We start from the raw sequence: 18,061 nt of genomic DNA, 5'->3' as shown, positions 1-18,061 counted from the left end.
GAAATTCGGTTTGCTCTGTAACACATTGTTTTAACTGAGTAGTTAATGTTGTGTTCCGTGTGATAGTTTTACGAAATAATTGGTTATTTTCACTTCACTGGTTGGTCCTTTGAACTGATCTATTCTGTTAGATTCTCATTACAAACTTCTATTCTTTTTTCACTTCCCACAATCTTTTTATTTTTTCTTGGAGACATTTGTGAAAGTTTCGAAATTTAATGATTTTTTTCAACTACTCATTGCAGATAAAGTTGTTTTTGTTATATCTTCTCAGTTTCAGTGCTGCATCAAGCTCTGAAAAGCAAAATCGTTTTCAACTAAATATTTTTTTCAAGATGTATACTTGGGCATCCATAATATGTTTGAAAGCACGACGTACATATTTCCATTCGGAATGGCGTTAATAATGATGACATTTGATGTTATATGGATGTCGCTTTTAGCGATTTATTTGGATAACATCTATCCGTCTGGTGATTTACCGCGGAAGGATTGGTTTTTCTTTTTACATGTAAGTTTAACCAATAATATGAAATTTTCGGTCTAATTATAACTGGAATTATATGTGTAACATTTATGGGTCTACAAACATTATTTGTGAGACAGAAACTGCATTTATATCATTCATACTGTTGATTGCGTTCCAGAACTTTTTTCTGCTAGCAGAAACAGCCATTTTTTTTTTTTAAATGTAAATATTTTTGGTTACCACTGTTTGTAGTATCCAAAGATTCTTAAAACAGACAAGCTAATTTTAACGGATAGTAGGCGACTACAAGTGAACACATAACATTATTTAAAATGATAACACAGTTAATTGGGTCATAAGTGCTTTACAATGACAGAATTTTTTTGGAAATTGAAAATTGAAAGTAATCCATCAGCAAAAAATTATCAAGCAAATTAAAAGTAAATATTTATTGCCGTACAAATACCCTCTTATGTTTTTCTTTTTACAGCGATCGAACAGTGAACGCCAGCAATGCACCCTTTACGATTCTTCTGATGCTTCTAGTAACAACATTCAGAAACATGAGGACGATCAAGCAGACATCGATATAAGGCACTTAACGAAAACTTACACCGTACAACCAGCTGTTGATGACATGTCGTTCCGTGCTTATCGAGGAGAGGTAATTCGATCTTTTTTGCTAATTTTAAAACCAATAAATGCTACAGCAGTGGAAAGCAAGAATTGTTTGAGCTGTCTTTGAGATAAAAACTGAGGTTGTAAAAATTTCATGTATTCTATTCCGTTCACTCTTTATCTGTTAAGCTTTCGGAGAGGAATTTATGGAATTCATATACTAGCCATTAGAGAACTTTGTGTTTCATGTTTTGTGTTGACTGAAGTGTTTTTTAATAAAAGTTTTATTAATAAACATGTGTGCTGCGTTATCTGTTTCATGTTTTGTGTTAGAGAAACAAAGTGCCAGATGTGTCACATTAGTCAGTAGCTGCTATGCGTCTGTTTGTTGTAATTTCCTCTTAAATAATGCATCTTAAAGCAGCTCTTTGTTTGTTTGTTTGTTTCCTTTTTTTTTTGACAGAATGAATCCGACAGCATAACCATTCTGTTGTGCTTGTTCAAAAGTCTTATGTATCTTATGTATCGCAATATTATTCTTTTTCCAGATAACCGTTCTTCTGGGACACAATGGTGCCGGGAAAAGTACAACATTTTCGTTGATAACAGGCCTTATTTCACCAACCTCTGGCTCTATTTACATTTGCGGCAGCAGAATGAATTCACATTCCATCAATCACTGCCAACGAGAAATCGGTTTTTGCGCACAGCATAATGCAATATTTAATTTGCTGACAGTACGCGAGCATTTGGAGATGTTTCAGAAGCTCAGCGGCAACACAGCTGATTATGTCATGGAGCTGATGAAGAATATCCAATTAGATAACGTAGCTGACGTGGTATATCCTATATGTTCTTCATCTTATCAGTTGCTAGAATTGAATTGATGGAAATAAATTGTTGTGTATAAAATAATACATTCCGAGAAGCTAGGAGATGGGTGACGACAAGTTATGAGCAATTCAAGTGGTAACGTGGAATGAACTTTGAGGCATTTCATTTTGTCTAGTTACTAGCAACTTTAAAAGTAAAAATAAGTTTGCTTTAAAAAAAAACAAAAAGAGTCATTCAAAAATTATTTTTGCCAAAATTGTATGGGTTTAAGGTTGCTGAAAAACTAAGCGGTGGGATGAAACGAAAATTGTGTGTCGGAATATCTTTGGTTGGTGGACGTCGCGTTATACTGTTGGATGAACCTACAGCTGGTATGGATCCAGCATCCAGGCAAGCTGTCTTCCAGTTACTTCAGCGCTGCAAAAGTGAGAGGTAATTTCACTTGATTTTGAAATTTATCGCATTAATTAGGGTTTCTGTATTCTGAGTTTTACTTGAACAACGTTACTTATAACATTTGAGGCTAGATGTTGTCGATATACATGAGGTGCAGCTGTTCATGTTTATTTTCATTACCGCTTGGTAATTACACCTGGACTTAGTTTTCAAATATAGACAGATTTGCTTTTGATATATTGAGTAAATCTGCTTTAGAACAATTCTTTTGACAACCCATTGTATGGATGAAGCAGATTTACTGGGTGATCGCATAGCAATTATGGTAAGGGGTCGGTTAATCTGTGCCGGTACATCGGAGTTCTTGAAAAATCGTTTTGGAACAGGGTATTTATTATCGATCGATTTGACGGTGAGTTGGAAATGTAATGTCGGATTATTGCATCGCTGCATTTTGCTTAAAAATTTCTACATGGTTTTAAATGAGAAATCAGATTTAAATTAAGAGTTTTGCCTTATTCTTGTAATAAATAGATTTGACATGTCGTCAGACTTCTGATAGCAGTAGTATTCATGCGGAAGGTTAAGAGATTAAGTTTAAAAGTTAGATGAGTGTTTTAGATGAATATTTATTTCTGTCAGACTGTATATATAACTGGGCGAATAAAATGGGAGTAGGAAAGGGGAATCACATTATGTTAGGTCACCTCGATTAGAGATATCTATTGAACTTTAATTTATGTACCTCAATCTTTTTAATTGTTCATTTCTTTTGCAGCCTCGACAAGATTTCCACCATTCTTTTGATCAGAAAGAAGAGTTGTTATCAACTATTAGAAAGCATATTCCGGAATCTGAAAAGCAATCGGCAACTCCTCAACAGATAACTGTTCTGTTGCCCATTGAATGCAAGAGGAGGTTTTTTTTTCTACTCCTCTCTTTGTTTTAATGTTTGTTTTCAAATTCTCATCTCGCCCGAAAAGTGATTTAATTTCTAATAAAATATTCTGGAAATTCCTTTAATAAAATTGTTAACTCTGATTTTTTTCGGTCATATTTCCCTTTTCTGACTGTTTTCATTTCTTTTTTATTTGATTGACACTTTAGCTTTCCCAGTCTGTTTGTTGATTTGGAACAGAATGCTGAAAAGTACGGTATTAATTCATTTGGCTTATCACTGAATACATTGGAGCAGGTTTTTCTCAAGTAATTTTTTTTTTTGTTTATATAACTGATTTAATTTGGATTGTCTGTGCAATAAATTTGATATCAGTTATACTATTTAATGATCTTACAGACAGCATATACTGCCATTTGATTCGGCAGGTCTAGTAAAAAATCAGAATTATTGAATACTGGATTTTCACTTTACATTTTTTATGCACTGGTGGGCGGGAAGTTTATCATAAGAGAGCAACCGGAAAAATGAAAGTTCGATCAATGTTACATAATTTATATAAGCTACTTTAGAGTCGGAGAACTTGAGGATGCTAATTCAACTGCTATCACTGACGTGGAAAATATGGCGGAACAACAAGCATCGATTCTCTGTAGTAATTCGTGTTAGCACCTCTTTTTCTGATTTTAATATTTTAGGAAATTTGGCTTATGTTCAAGTATATATATATATATGCATACATACATTTACTTATTTATTTATTTGCTTATTCACTTATTTGTTTGTTTGTTTATTCATTTATTTATTATTTATACTGCGAAACTTCGCTTAGACATTTGCTTCTTTTGCTGCTTCACTCCAACCATGATGAGATGACGTCTCTTGGACATTTACTATGTCGTATGCATGAAATACTTGTTTTATCTGAAACTTCATCTCGTTAAGTTTGAATGAAACAACAGAAGATAAATGTCCAAACGGAATTTCGCTTTTAAACTATTAGAAAGAGTTTGGGAAAACGTTTAATTTTTTATTTCACAACTAGATAAAAGATAAAACTCTTTTATAAGACTAACTGTGCAGATATCTTAAAACATACTTGTTAAATTTCGTTAATTAAAGATGTCACTTTTACTGTAACAATCGTTAAAAGCGCATGACGAAAAGATTCAGTTAGATGATGAAAATTGAAGAAAGCAAATGTAATAAGTTAGAAATTCTAAATACAAGTGAATTTTGAGATGCATTTTGTTTATTTATTTCCAGTTATTCATACGGGATTATTGCTATGGCTTGCACAGATTGTTGCATTGCTTAGGAAACGTTTCATTTGCTATCGGAAACAGTGGCCACGACTTATTTGGCAAATCTTCCTTCCTGTAACTGTACTTCTACTTGTTGTTTTTTATGTGAAAAATTTGTCAACTCGAGATGAGAAAAGACATGGTATGTTTTTGTACATATTCATAAAATTCCCAAGCTCAGTTGGATATCTTTGGAAGTTTACTTGAGTTTGTGAATACAGAGTTTGGAAAAGACCGACGGTTCGTCAAGTTGAATGATTTTTGAAGTTTAATTTTGCAGAAATTTTGTTAAATGCAGGACGTATAAGTCCTTGTGCTGTGCCTCTACAGCTGGAAAACCCTGAAGCTCAATTCGGCCATAATGTTCTGCAGATAGTACAAAATATAACGGGCTATTCGCACTGGCTAGTGCCGACATCGGAAAATTTGGAGCTCAGTCTTGCTAAACTGCCAAAAGTAAGTGTTTGCACTACCTCGTAGGAGTCAATCTATATTAACGGCGGTTATTTAGCCATGTTATTTCATGCTTTGTGTTACCGTTAATTCCGACATATCAGCATTGTTGATTTCCACTGATGCACTATGATGAGCTTTAAATACAATATTTAGATACCGCCACCTGTCGGCATAGCTGTCACGTACAACACGAAGAACGGTCACACTGCTGTTACGGCGTTTTTCAACGCTAAGGCTAGATATGGACCGGTTATTGCAATGACGTTGATAAGCAATGCAAGGTTGGGGCAGTCTGCAGGTAATAAATTTCTAGTTTATCTGTTGGGCTCATAGAATTTGAGCAGTATTTATCAGCTTTCTTCTGGATATCAATGTGCACGTTATAAATTTCAAAATATTTTCCAAGTGCTTACAATTCGACATTTATTTTCGCATTTTCACCTGCATTGTACATAAAAACTATAAATTACTCACAGTTTTATGCTATCACATCCACTTGATCTTATATTATACGATCCATAACATTTTTGAGAACATTATTCGATATACTGTATAGTAACTTTTTTTTAGATTCCATTAAAATATCCTTACTACCATATGGTAACGTAAGCGGTGTCAACCCGTTGGTCTCACTGAATTCTCATATGTTTTTGATAGCACCTGTTTTGATTATCATTTTTGCTTTTGTTTCTTCTGGCTTTGTAACCTATGTTGTCGATGATCTCAACACGAATTTTTTTCATCAGGCAGGTTTCCTACAGTTTTAATCAGTTTGCTTTAATTGGTTAATCCCCAGTTTTTCAAAACAACTTTTTACAAAAGATAAGGAGTAGGAGTGTCACTTCTATAGGATAGTCAGGGTTTAGCTTGATCTACGCTAAAATTCCGCCTATCTTATTACTTATGATACGTATGCATCTTTGTATTTTGAACTACATAATCCTCGATGTGCTTGGATGTCTCAATAGCTCGTTCACGTCGTAAACCTCTTCTAAAAGGGCTGAATGAAAATTTGGAAGCACTCGGCTTCCATGCCACCAAAATTAATTTTCCTATGAATGTACGGATAAGTGAGGCAAATAAACAGCTGGAAGTTGCCGAACAATATTTTTCAGCAACTTCGCACTCGACTGAACACATTTACCTACTGGTTGTCTGTGATAATTTCGGATTTGATACTCTATGTGTTTATTTGTGCTGTTTTCATTGTTATTTTGGGCGAATGGTTAAGTAACTTTAAATTTGAGTGAGTTTTTACATAATTTCTTAAGTTTATCCAAAATTAAAGCTGTAAATGTTATACTAAAATTGAAACTGTAACTGCTTGGTGATCAACGATATCGCGATATTACTTTTATTTTATGAAAGCATAATCACACATCGGAAGCACCTATTCCGAGTCTTTCAATTCTAGATGTACTTGACAGTTTTAGGATACTTCGGAATCATCTTAACTTGATGCATAGCAATATCTCTCCGATGTTAATACTTATAGTTGTAATTATTCGCCTGTGTTTCGAATTGTTTAGTAATTTTCCCTCTCTTAGCTTGGTGAGATCCAATCGAATTTATATCATAGTTGTCCAGCATTTGAAGATTATCATGATTATTTACAGCTTGATATTGCTTTGGTTGATATATTTATGGCCAACATTGCCATTCGTTTATTGCATGGCTTTCCTGGTGAATCATCCAACACGAGCATACATTGTGTTGATCATCATAACGCTGGTCGTTGCTCTTTGTGCCAGCATCATATCCTATGTTATGATGTCCATGAAACCAAGATTATTTCCTTATTTACATGTGAGTGGTTTTAGTTTTAAAAAGTTTTCCATTTCCAGAATTTAAAGTTTGCCTAGTTGGGAATTCGACTAATTTTATGGAGCGAGGAATCCGTTTTAAAATCCCTCATATTAGAACATGAATTCTTCCATGTAGAAAAAGATAAGGAGGTCAATACGGAAATTTCGTTTTAATTCCCTAACTACTTATATCTTATATTTCTGCCGGTTATTCCGGATTTCTGGTTGCCAGTTTTTAACATATAGAGTAAGCCGATAAGATTCTTCTTCTGGAAACTGAATTCAAGTTGATGCATCAGGAAGTATTTTTTAACTCCTGCAAAACGTTTCAGCTTATCAAAGAGATCAGAGAAATAAATTTGTTTTGCTAAATTTCAGACAGCATTCTTGTTTTCGCTGCCGACGTACAGCATGTCATACAGTTTGATTATGATTTTAGTTGCTGATGTCAATAGAGATACGAGTAGTCTGTACAGCTGGGAGGTGATTTTCCCATTGATTTTTCAAAAAATTTGAATGCTTTTTAAAGTGTTGAACTTATGAAAGTGCATTTGCGAAAAAGAAGATGAAATCCTTCATATGACCTGATACTTTAATTTTTTCGGATGGTGCAGTGCTACGAAATCACATTCAAAGAGTGATTTTTACGAAATGTAACGGTAAGGCAATAGATGAACATGTTTTTGGATACAGCAGAGACGAAATCTTAATTTATAATGCATTAAATTTCTCGCAAACGTAAGCAATGCTTTGTACCAAATAGCGAGCTAAATTTTTTAATGGTTTTGGATGAAATTCTGAAGTCTAGAAATTGCTGACCGTTTTTAGGATTCCAAGCTTTGAAGATTTTGGGTCTGACAGATTCTGTAGATCATCGGTATTTACCACCCCACATCTCTGTGCTATGTCACTCATCTAGTGAATTATTTTAATCTTTAAATAATAAAATGGTTGGCAGAAGTGTATTACTTAGTCTAGGGTGTATTAATCTATTCCTACCCTTTCGAATTTTATATGATTTCTTTCAGAATTAGACAGTTATTGTATTATTCATCTGGATTATGCTTCTAGCAAAAGTTAGCTGAAATCTAATTTTCATATGAAATTGAACAGATGTAAAAGAATATTAACTTTCATTTTTCAGAAGCTTGGGCGTGTTTACGTGATGATGACTTGTTCGGGACTTTTATTTTGGATTATTTTAATGATGATAAATTTCAAACCTCTTGCAGTGTATATACACGATTTGTTGTCGGTAATACGGAGGACACCATCAAGCTTATCGTTGGTCTGAATCTAACTTCCATTTTTTAGAAATTTGGACGCATTTTGCGTCGTGAAGTTATATCGTTGCTATAATTTAAAAAAAAAAAAACACACTGCGTTATCATGCTTTTTTTGATGCACTTATGCGGAAGCAAAACAAGGTATTACACTACGGTGCAGAAGAATTAGTTTGATAGCATCGGATCCCAGGAGCTATTGTCAAAAAAAATCATCGTATTATTGAAAGTACTGTAGCAACTTATACTGACATAGTGAAGTAGAAAACTTTATCACATCTATAAAAATAAGCAATACAGATAGCTTGGTACAATAAAGTTCCAAATCGGATTTTGGATTTTTCAAATTACAAAGACGAACCTTGAAAATTTTGTCAGAAATTACACTAGGAAGAGAGATACTTTTCTGAAGTTATAATACAGAAGTTTGGGAAAGGGTTCTAATAGCAAAAGCTTATCTGAAGTCGAGGAAGAGATAAGTGGTTGGACTATAGTTTTGAAGAAGATACTTATGTTTTAATTTTCCAAGTGTTTTAGTACGAAAGCAGCTTAGAAGATATTGATGTAAAGAAAGAACGAGAATGCGTATCCCAGAAAAGAAATACCGAACTATCACTGGCTGTCCGTAATTTGAATAAGTACTACGGGGATTTGCATGCTGTTCGTGCTCTTACTTTTGGTGTTGTACCCGGTGAATGTTTTGGTCTTCTGGGTCCGTTTCACTTAATTTTGCAATTTCCTTAGTTGCAAGTTCCCACTCTTAGCTTAATGAACTGATTGGAAATAAACTTCTCTCAAAAATCTATTGAACATGATGTATTATGGTTTATTGACCGTTTTCTCTTTTTTTCACATATCCATATAAAAGTGGTAGCAAAGAAAGAATGCGAACACCTTTCATTTCCCCGTGCATAGTTCCAGTAATTTTCGGATTTGTGAATTAACAGTTCAATTTTGAGAATAATTTAAAGTCAACTTTGCAAAATTCTAGGAGTAAATGGTGCAGGCAAAACATCAACATTTGATATGCTAACCGGTATATCCATACCGGATAGTGGCGAAGCTTTCATCAACGGCCGTTCTATTTTGAAGAAACAGGTCTAACTTTGATGTTCTGTTAAAACTTTATTTTCAAATTTCATATGCCGTGCAATGTAATACCCTTACCAGCGTAGGTATTCATTACGTCTCTCATAATGTTTGATATAAATTTCAATGTCTCTTTTCCATCTGATGGCACCGTCATGTGAAAACTTTTTTCAGACTGTTGGATTCTGTCCACAGTTTGATGCACTTCATCCTAAACTAACGGCTAGACAAACTCTGCAGCTGTTGGCCTCGCTTTATGGCCTTGTTAATTCTGTGAAACATGTGAAAACTCTCCTTGAAGCAGTATCCTTAACAGCGCATGCTGATCGTTGTGTCGAGTTTCTCAGGTTATAACTAACATTTATCTAAAGAGTAGGAGAAATTTTTGGGTTCCCGGAGTTTGATGGCAACCAACTTCGTAAACTACATGAATAATTGTAATTGCGCATATTATTTTTACTATTTATCTAATAACTTGGAAACAATTTCTCGAAAATGTTCACAGCAGAACTATAAAATATATAGTTTGATTATTGATGAAGCTCTTAAAGATGGCGTTCTGTATACCATACTTTATGAGTCACTTTGATATTTTTTAACTTTTACTCGATTGTAATATGGATATATTTTTAACCGCCAGCAGGTAGTGGTAGTAAAAGATATCAAAACTATTCTGTGAAGATACTATATCATATCATTTCCCTTTTCTTCATTGTTTTGCGTAACACAAACCTCTTAGATGTCGGTTGTTGACCACACCATTTGTTATGATTGACTAAAGAACATTTTGAACTAGTACTGACACAAACTATAGGCATTACCGCATGCAAAATAATAGGATTATGCGGGCTTTCTCTGAGTTTTTTATGCAGAAAAGTGGACTGTTTGTTATGCTTTGTTATTTTATTTTTGGTTTTGAAAAGTACTGCTCAGTTTTTATTTCTTCAGCGGAGGGCAGCGACGGCGCTTGAGTTTAGCAGTAGCGTTGATTTCGCAAACTGATTTAATACTGCTGGACGAACCAACTGCTGGTGTTGATCCGAAAACACGTAGACAAATTTGGTGTTTACTCAATGCAATGCGTGAAAGACAACGAGCAGTGCTTCTTACCTCCCACAGCATGAGTGAGTGCGAAGCATTATGTAATCGCATTGGCATAATGGATCAGGGATCTCTGATCGCTATTGGATCACCACAACATATCAAGACAAGGTTGGGCTTTTTTTTAGAGTAGTGCGTAATTATGCAAAGGGCAAATTATAATGGTATCAGCTAAAGAATTTTGCAAGCAGTTGGTATGAAAGCATTTTCATGGTCTTTGAAGCTGTATGATCAGTCTCCATTCCCTCTCACTTCATGAATGGTAAAAAAGGAAAGGAGTTCCGACCACATTATAATTTTCTGTTTTCTTAGATTTGGTGAAAAATACACGTTGATTATAACTACTGCTAATCAGTATGGACGGGAAGATTTAATTTCTTCAGTCAAAGAAATTTTTCCTAGTTGCATTGAGAAAGGTGCTCATAGTACGTGCTTACTATGGGATATTACGAAGAGAGAGAATGACAGGTGAACATTCTTGCTGTGTCTGATTTTTATATTAGAATTTCCAACGTTTCATTTTGTTATCAGAGTGGTAAAAACCAGGTAAAAAAAAAAAAAAAAAAAAACCAAGGTTTTAAAATGCATCAGCATACATTTTCGGAAATAATGAGCAAGCTTTGGATTTGTTCGAAAAGGATAAACTAACTGGGTGGTAATTTTAAAAGTCTTCAGACCCTTACTTCATTTACAGTGAAATAAAAAATTTGCTCAATAATTTTCACAGTTATACTTGTCGTGGTTTAGGTGGTCAGAGATGTATAAAAAATTATGTCAACTTGCGGCACGGTTTCCGTGGATTATGGATTATTCACTGACACAGACGACGCTTGAAGGAGCTTTTTTGCAACTTTCACAACGTGAGAAGTGATTTGTTGCAAATACTGATTTGCTGTCTCTTAGCTGTAAACATGTCGCCGTTTCATTCTAATATCCACACTTTGCATATTATACCGATAAATCGTCTTTTGAAATTTCATAAAGCTTGCTCCGAAGTTAGTCACAGTCTCAGTGAATTCCCTCTAAACTATCATTTCCACGTTTCTCATTGTACGCTTCGTTACTATATCAAATTTCCAGACTTTTGATCAAAATTAATGTATATATACGTGTGTGCAGAATCGTAACTGTAATTTTTAGACAATATTTCTCGAAAGCTATGTTCAGAAAATGCTATTGCTGTATGAAGGTTTTTTTTGAATTATATTTTCTAGATAGTTAAAACACGTTATGAAAGATGTAGAAGTCAAAAAGAAGAATTGAATAATCGAAAGGGAGGGGACTTTCATGCGAAGTTTGAATTTCCATTTTCAGTATTCACAAAGAAAAGGAAGGTGTTTCAAGTTACTTTGCGGTTTTTAGGTCTGCAGCTTATCTTTTTTTTGTTATTTTCTGTACGACGAACAGTGAAAGACCTTCGAATTTGCCAGTGAAAAATTGCTAGCTTGAAAAAGTTGAGAGAAATGTAATCGAGGTCCTGAAGTAAACAAATGGGATTTTCTATTCAAAGGATTATCTTGAATATCTTGATAAGTCAGATGGGTCTATCTAGCAATCTTAAATTTACTTATTTGGACTTGTTGCATTTCGTGGAAAAAATTCGGAACAGTAGGCTGAATTTATTGTTTTCCATTATCTTTAATTCCATTCCGACTGTATGTTTTCTGACGCGTTACAATTATATTCCTCAATTGTTCACGTTTACTGTATTCGTTCCATCTGCGTTTTATGTCCTGTTATTTTGATATAAAGCATTCTGTCTAGATGGTTACCAATGTCGCTCGTACGTTCATCTTTTGGCTCTCTTTTTATGAACTGTATGAAGTACTGAAGGTCGTGAAGTCAAGTATTTCCGGTAGCCCATTAACTCTCGGTAGTGGTTCCGAACCAATAGTCGTGAGCTTTGAAGTTTGGACTTGCAACGTCGTGGTGGGTAGAAAACAGAAAGCAACGGTATTTTCTTGTTTTTTTTTTTTTAAGCTATGAGTTGATTCGTTTGTGGACGATAGAGATTCGGCTTGTAATTCACCCCATTATTGACTTCACCATTATTAGTTTATATCTTGACTTCACCCGATTATTAGTTTATATCTTCCTTTTCGCCTCAATTTTTTTTTACTTGAAAGAAACACAAAGGATTTCATCGTCCTCTCTGGTCGATTCCCTTTCCCTTCCTTCCCACTTTTTATAATTTATTTTATAATGTTGTTGTAATAATTTATTTTTGACATAATTTTAATTTCGGTAGTTCGATGGTCTGAAGGAGAAGCACCTTGAGCTGCTGTTCTATTCTTTTATTTTCAGAAGAAGATACCTAAGAAAATACTGCAATAGTAAATCAAATTGGGATTTACCTACATTAAAATTAACAATACCTTATATACGGGACCGTTCTTGGAAGCGATGCTTTTAAGCCATCAAAATTGAAAGACCACTTAGAAACAGTTCATTTTAATTTATCTGACCGACCACCAGAATTGTTTGAAGGGAAGTTAGAGAATATGAAAAAAATGAAAACTCAAGCTTACTGGCATTAGATTTGTGTTATCAGAAGAAACATAAGTCGCATCGTTTAAGGTATTGAAATTGATAGCAAAATCAAAAAAAAAAAAAAAATACACACACAATAGGGATGGAAGCTAAACAGGAAATGCAAGAAATACCTCTAATGAACAAAAGGGTAAGAACTTACAGCGACATAATTTCAAATGACATCGAGAAGTAACTTGTTCTGAAAATTAAAAATTCTAAACTTGCAGTTGCGAAATTCTGGAAAAGAGAATTTGGAAGATGTAGGACATATTTTTATCTTAGAAATAAAAAAGATAAGGTAAACTTCACACCTTCCACCGCAAACTTCAACTATTGGTAGATGAAGTTGTCGGGAACAGTTATTCTACGTTTGCGACATTGAAAGCAGTGGTCGTTAATAAAAAAAAAAAAATAATGCCATGATCAGCAGGAATCTACGAGAGACATCAAAAGTTATCTGCAAACGCTGGTCGATGAATTCCATCGTTTCTTCTCGGTATATGACCAGAACGAATCAAAAAGTGCCCAAAAGATAATTCGCAATTCTTTTAGTACACTGTGGAATAGGTTGTAGGAATTCAGGAAGAGGTCAATGAATTCCAAAATGAGAGAAACTGGAAGAACGCCTTTGAATCAGTTTTTCTTGAAGAGTTCTGGTATAAACAAGCAATTTCATACACTACAACTCGGGAATCGCGTTAATGTTTTCTGCTTTCTTTGTGATTAAAAACAAAGCCGAAATCAAATGGAAACAAATGATAATATGCGTGTAGCTTTAAGTACTAGCATTATCCCAGAATTACCCAAATTGTAAGGAAGATGCAAAGTCAAAATATCACACATTAAAAATGTTTTTCTTTTTTATATTATAATGCTACGCTGAGTTTAACTGACAGGCTAAAAGTTTTGGTTAAAGTACACTTTTAAACCAGCAGAATTTATTTCTGAACCTGGTAGTCCCTGTTACAAACAAAGAAACTGAAGTGCTCCCCACCAGGGAAAGATTGGGAGTCATTATTCCAGAGGTCGTCTTCCCAATGAATTCTGCAAAAGGAGGCTGACGTATTTGACTCCGGTCAACGTCGTCCAACGCGACAGTTCATGAACCGGTTTGATGATCCTGCTCATGGTTTGATTACTCTGACTTTTAGGTTTAGTTCGGTGGCAGTTCCTTGGAATTTTGATGTTCGTCATCTGTTTGTATAAAGAATTGAAGTGATTTAATCATCGGTTCTAATTTATCCGGATATCAGGCAAGGAAATGGTTCGGCAGAAGAGGACCGCGGTCCAAGAGGAAGAAGATCGGTTGGCGAAAAAATTGTTCGGTAGCAATGCTGGCTTCCCAGATGGCTTTGAGGATAGCGATGATGATGTTGATGACGAGGTGGAAGGAACATTTAAAGCAGAGGTATTACTCGTCTGTTTATCTGCTGGGTCCATGGTTTAGGATAAAAATGCTTCAAAATGTGGGCAGTAAAATTAAACTAACTACTTCATGTTGTTATAAGAGACAACACATCTCTCAAGACGTCAAGAGCTTGTGTAAAATCCTTTTGACCATCGACAAAATTTAGAAGTGACGACAGTCAGAAGACGTGGGAACTTGTTTCAGGAAGAAGCTGCTAAGAAACCCGTTTGGCAGGATGAAGATGATGAGGTTGAAGAGGCAGTTGTTGATGTGCCACTGCATCGTAAAAAAGTACACATTAGGAAAGCAACAGATGCTCTGAATCAGAAAATAACTCCGAAGGTCTTTTTTTGTCGCTTAATAAGCACCTTATTAGACGGGAAATTTAAGCAGGTTAATCATGTAGTTCCAGAACGAGCTGGCGATGATTAACAAAACTACGGTTACATGGGAATTTCTTATTTTTTGTTTCATGATTGCTAGAAATGGTTCTTTTTTTTTCAAGTGCTCAAGCTTCTAGGAATAAATTCAAGCCTTCATGGAAGTTATGTTGCTCCTGGTAAACAATGATATCTCGATATTAAACAGTCCCAGTAACTTCATGATCGGGATTTTTGCCAGTTGTAAACATACGGCAGCCTTAGTTTCCCAAATTAAATTAAATAATAGAGACTTGCATCATTCCATGAAATTGTAAACAGCAATTTGTTCCTTTAAAGAAAAATGGAAGCGCAAATTTTCCAGGAATATGAGGGACGATTACGACAGTTGTTTCACCACAGTTCTGGTGCTGCTCCAGCGTGGTCTCAATCTTCCTGTATGTTCCTAATTTCGAAATCGAATTTTTCCGAAGTGTGTTTCATTTTCGATTTCATTGTTCACTATTTTCTTTGATCTGGGAATTATTTCAGTTTGTGAAAGCAAGAAAATACAAAATTCTGGATCAGATGACGACGATCTGGAGGATGCATTGCACGAAGTAACTGCGTTTACAGGAAAATGTATCACCAGCAGCAAATCATTAACGAAAGGCGTAATTAGCATGAAACGATTGAATAACATTACACGTGGGCATCGATTTGGGAAGGTTGTTTGATATATCATACCATCATTTTGAGATTTACAATATTTTGGTTCACAAAAGTTTCATAACCTCCTAATAAATATTAAACTTTTTTTAACAAATAATCTATTAGCAATTTATAACCTATTAATAAATTTTACAACCTATCATTTCGACAGTAAAGTATGCTTCCTTAGAAACCGATGAGAGCATTACAATTTCATCCTACTCGTAAGGTACTTATGTGTGCCGGTGAAAATGGTCTTCTCAGTCTTTTCGAGGTATTTTTTACTTGCATTACTGTGGTTTCATTTTTATTATTACGCTAAATTTTGGCGAAACTTTACCGTTAAAGAGTTTAAATCCATTTAATTTAGATAGGCTTACCAGAAACAGAGGAAGCTTTTCTGCAAAATGTTCGTTTTAAGGCACTCCCAATCACCAGTGCTTCTTTTACTGCAGACGGTTCCAAAATAATTGTTGGCTCGAAAAGGAAGGTTCAAGAATTAAAATATCTCTGATTACTATTTAGCATCATACTCGTGCGCATATATTGTTCGTGTGATCTATATATTGATCGTTCCAATATAAATTATATCATTACTATATTATTCAACTCGAGTGTAGATTAGGTTATTATTATTATTATATTAAATACATTATTATTGTTATTATTATACTACTATATTTTTGTCAAGAAATGTTAAGTCATACAGGTGACGTAATTTATGACCGTCTTCAACATATTTTACAGGAATCTCTTTTTTGCTACGACCTTCTGAATGGCAAAGTGATGCAAATGAGAACTCCGTATGGTACGATTTCATTTTCTACTGCATCATATAAGCTGAAAAAAGAAATAAACCAAGTGTTAATGTTTTACAGAAATGGCGAAAGTGCACATGGGGTATTTTTCGCTTTCGTCTGATGGCAAATACATAGCTGTTCTGGAGCACAACGAAGTACATATTTTAACTTCAACGGTACGTTGCCAGACTCATTGCACTATACTTACTTGGTCTTTCCCTTGACCTTCGTTCAATGAAAGCTGATTGAGTTTACTGTGCTGCGCACTTAATATTTCAGTTTGCAAATTCCATGGTAAGCGGAAATTTTTTTTTTCTAATAGTGAAAGTTGAACCGAGAATTCGAGTCGGTTTATTAGCAGGAAGAACTGAACTGAAAGTAAGTCAAATGGAAAAAAAGCTAAAATAATCTTTTGGTAACGATAAGTTTTTCCTTGCCATTTATTTTTGTCTATTTACCAGTTTACTTTCATGTATTATTGTTTTCCCTATCTTATTCTATCTGATGTGAGCTGCTTTACATTCCTTCTAAAAGCGCTTCTGGAATTAAGGTTAAATTTCAGTCATCGGAATATGTTGGCGTCCTGACAGCTTCAGTAAAAATTGCATCTGTGCAATTCTTTCCGAATGATTCATCGACCGTTTTTGCTCTCGGTGGTAGGTTTCGATGTTGATTTCATGAATTCATACAGGCACTTCCACATTAAAAAGATGTGAAGGTATTGTTGAATACTTCTCAAAATGTTCAGAAAATGGACAGGTATTTATATGGAACATCAGAAAGCCAAGAGGACAACAAACATTTCATGATGAAGGTTCAGTTAGAGGAACAGTGATACGAATAAGTGAAAATGGTCAATACATCGCCTGTGGGTAAGTTACTGAGAATATCGGATGACAGTGAGGGTAGGATATTTTCTGTTTAGAAAAATTGACCGGAAAGATTGTTCTGGGAAGCTCGCATTACCCCTGAGACTTGAAGAAATATTTGTAAGATTCAGGGTTAAAATTAATTTTTATTCATAGCGTTTAATCTTTGGCAGGAACTTCGTGATACTGCTAAAACTGGGTGAATAAACTGCTGTATTCCACATAACGGTTTGTTGCTAGTTACCAATTCTACTATAAGTAAAAATGGTCAATATTGAATCATCTTCATGGCTTAAAAAGCTATTTTTAGAATTTTAAAAGACATGTTTCAGATCTAATACAGGAATTGTAAATCTATACGACTCTACGGATGTCCAGACAAATTTGTTCCCCAAACCCGTAAAAGTACTCGATAATCTTACAACAAGTATTGATTGTATGGCATTTAATACTGATTCGCAAATTCTTTCAATATCTTCGAGTGTAAAAGTAAGTGGTCCATTTATCAGCATTTCTGAGCATTAAAAACAGTGCAAAAAATTTCATTCTTCACTTCTATAACTCATGTCCAAAAAGCGCATAAACCTTAATGGAAAGTAAATTCCAGAATAATTCGATCCGGTTGATGCATGTTGGGAGCCGAACTGTTTATACAAATTTCCCGTCAAGAGCTGTAAGTCTTGGAAAAGTAACGGTGGCTGACTTTTCACCAAAAAGTGCTTATATGGGTGTTGGTGATGATCGGGGCTTCCTTTCCCTATTTAGACTTTCACATTTCACTACTTATTAAAGGAAATTTCTGGAAAGTAATGTTTGATCGTACGGTGATAAACAAGTTTTAGCAAAGAAATACTTAGCACTGGTCGGAAAATCAAAGTAATAGAAGGAAGTAAGATCATAATAATATGTTCGGATGAGTTAAAAAGGGTGCTTTGCAATAATATAACTTGGTAAAAAAATGTGGGAGCTTTTACTTTGGAAACAATGATTATCCAGTTTTATTTGTTTGATGAGACAGGCCTTACTATATGAGATGAACGAGTTTGGGTCAGAACCAACATACTTGCAACAATCATCCAGTTTCCAATTTTCACCTTCTTTATTCAGGATTCAGAAAAGTCAACGACTA

At 34.6% G+C, this 18,061-nt stretch overlaps 2 protein-coding genes across 2 annotated transcripts; both read left to right on the top strand.

Moving 5' to 3' along the window:
* Nucleotides 1–394: 394 nt before the first annotated feature.
* LOAG_16553 (ABC transporter ced-7) lies at nt 395–11,384 on the top strand (the record flags this gene model as incomplete). Its single annotated transcript, XM_020449204.1, has 22 exons — nt 395–511; nt 960–1,133; nt 1,636–1,926; nt 2,193–2,353; nt 2,576–2,729; nt 3,096–3,235; nt 3,425–3,523; nt 3,788–3,879; nt 4,482–4,661; nt 4,800–4,975; nt 5,129–5,273; nt 5,546–5,721; nt 6,091–6,221; nt 6,592–6,781; nt 7,159–7,263; nt 7,925–8,068; nt 8,601–8,775; nt 9,055–9,161; nt 9,327–9,499; nt 10,101–10,364; nt 10,566–10,721; nt 11,001–11,384. The coding sequence occupies 22 exons, from the start codon at nt 395–397 to the stop codon at nt 11,122–11,124; spliced, it is 3,474 nt and encodes a 1,157-aa protein (XP_020307330.1). The 3' UTR covers nt 11,125–11,384.
* A 2,548-nt stretch (nt 11,385–13,932) lies between these two features.
* Nucleotides 13,933–17,830, top strand: LOAG_01324 (hypothetical protein). Its single transcript, XM_003136863.2, has 12 exons — nt 13,933–14,193; nt 14,398–14,535; nt 14,938–15,010; nt 15,105–15,280; nt 15,454–15,537; nt 15,634–15,753; nt 16,011–16,071; nt 16,142–16,239; nt 16,626–16,719; nt 16,812–16,935; nt 17,265–17,421; nt 17,540–17,830. Exons 1-12 carry the CDS (start codon nt 14,047–14,049, stop codon nt 17,720–17,722), a joined length of 1,455 nt encoding a protein of 484 aa, XP_003136911.1. The 5' UTR covers nt 13,933–14,046; the 3' UTR covers nt 17,723–17,830.
* The last annotated feature ends 231 nt before the right edge of the window (nt 17,831–18,061 follow it).

This window comes from Loa loa (assembly GCF_000183805.2).
Source record: "Loa loa unplaced genomic scaffold supercont3.7, whole genome shotgun sequence".
Classification (NCBI taxonomy): Eukaryota; Metazoa; Nematoda; class Chromadorea; order Rhabditida; family Onchocercidae; genus Loa; species Loa loa.
Note: the sequence above shows the minus strand (reverse complement) of the source record. Positions and strands in the feature narration are given on the sequence as shown.

Bases quoted from the DNA above. Each gene is read 5' to 3' on its own strand.
- LOAG_01324 (XM_003136863.2), top strand. From the start codon at position 14,047: ATGGTTCGGCAGAAGAGGACCGCGGTCCAAGAGGAAGAAGATCGGTTG. The intron at 14,194-14,397 runs GTATTACTCGTC...AACTTGTTTCAG, and splicing joins AAGGAACATTTAAAGCAGAG to GAAGAAGCTGCTAAGAAACC. The intron at 15,538-15,633 runs GTATTTTTTACT...CATTTAATTTAG, and splicing joins GTCTTCTCAGTCTTTTCGAG to ATAGGCTTACCAGAAACAGA.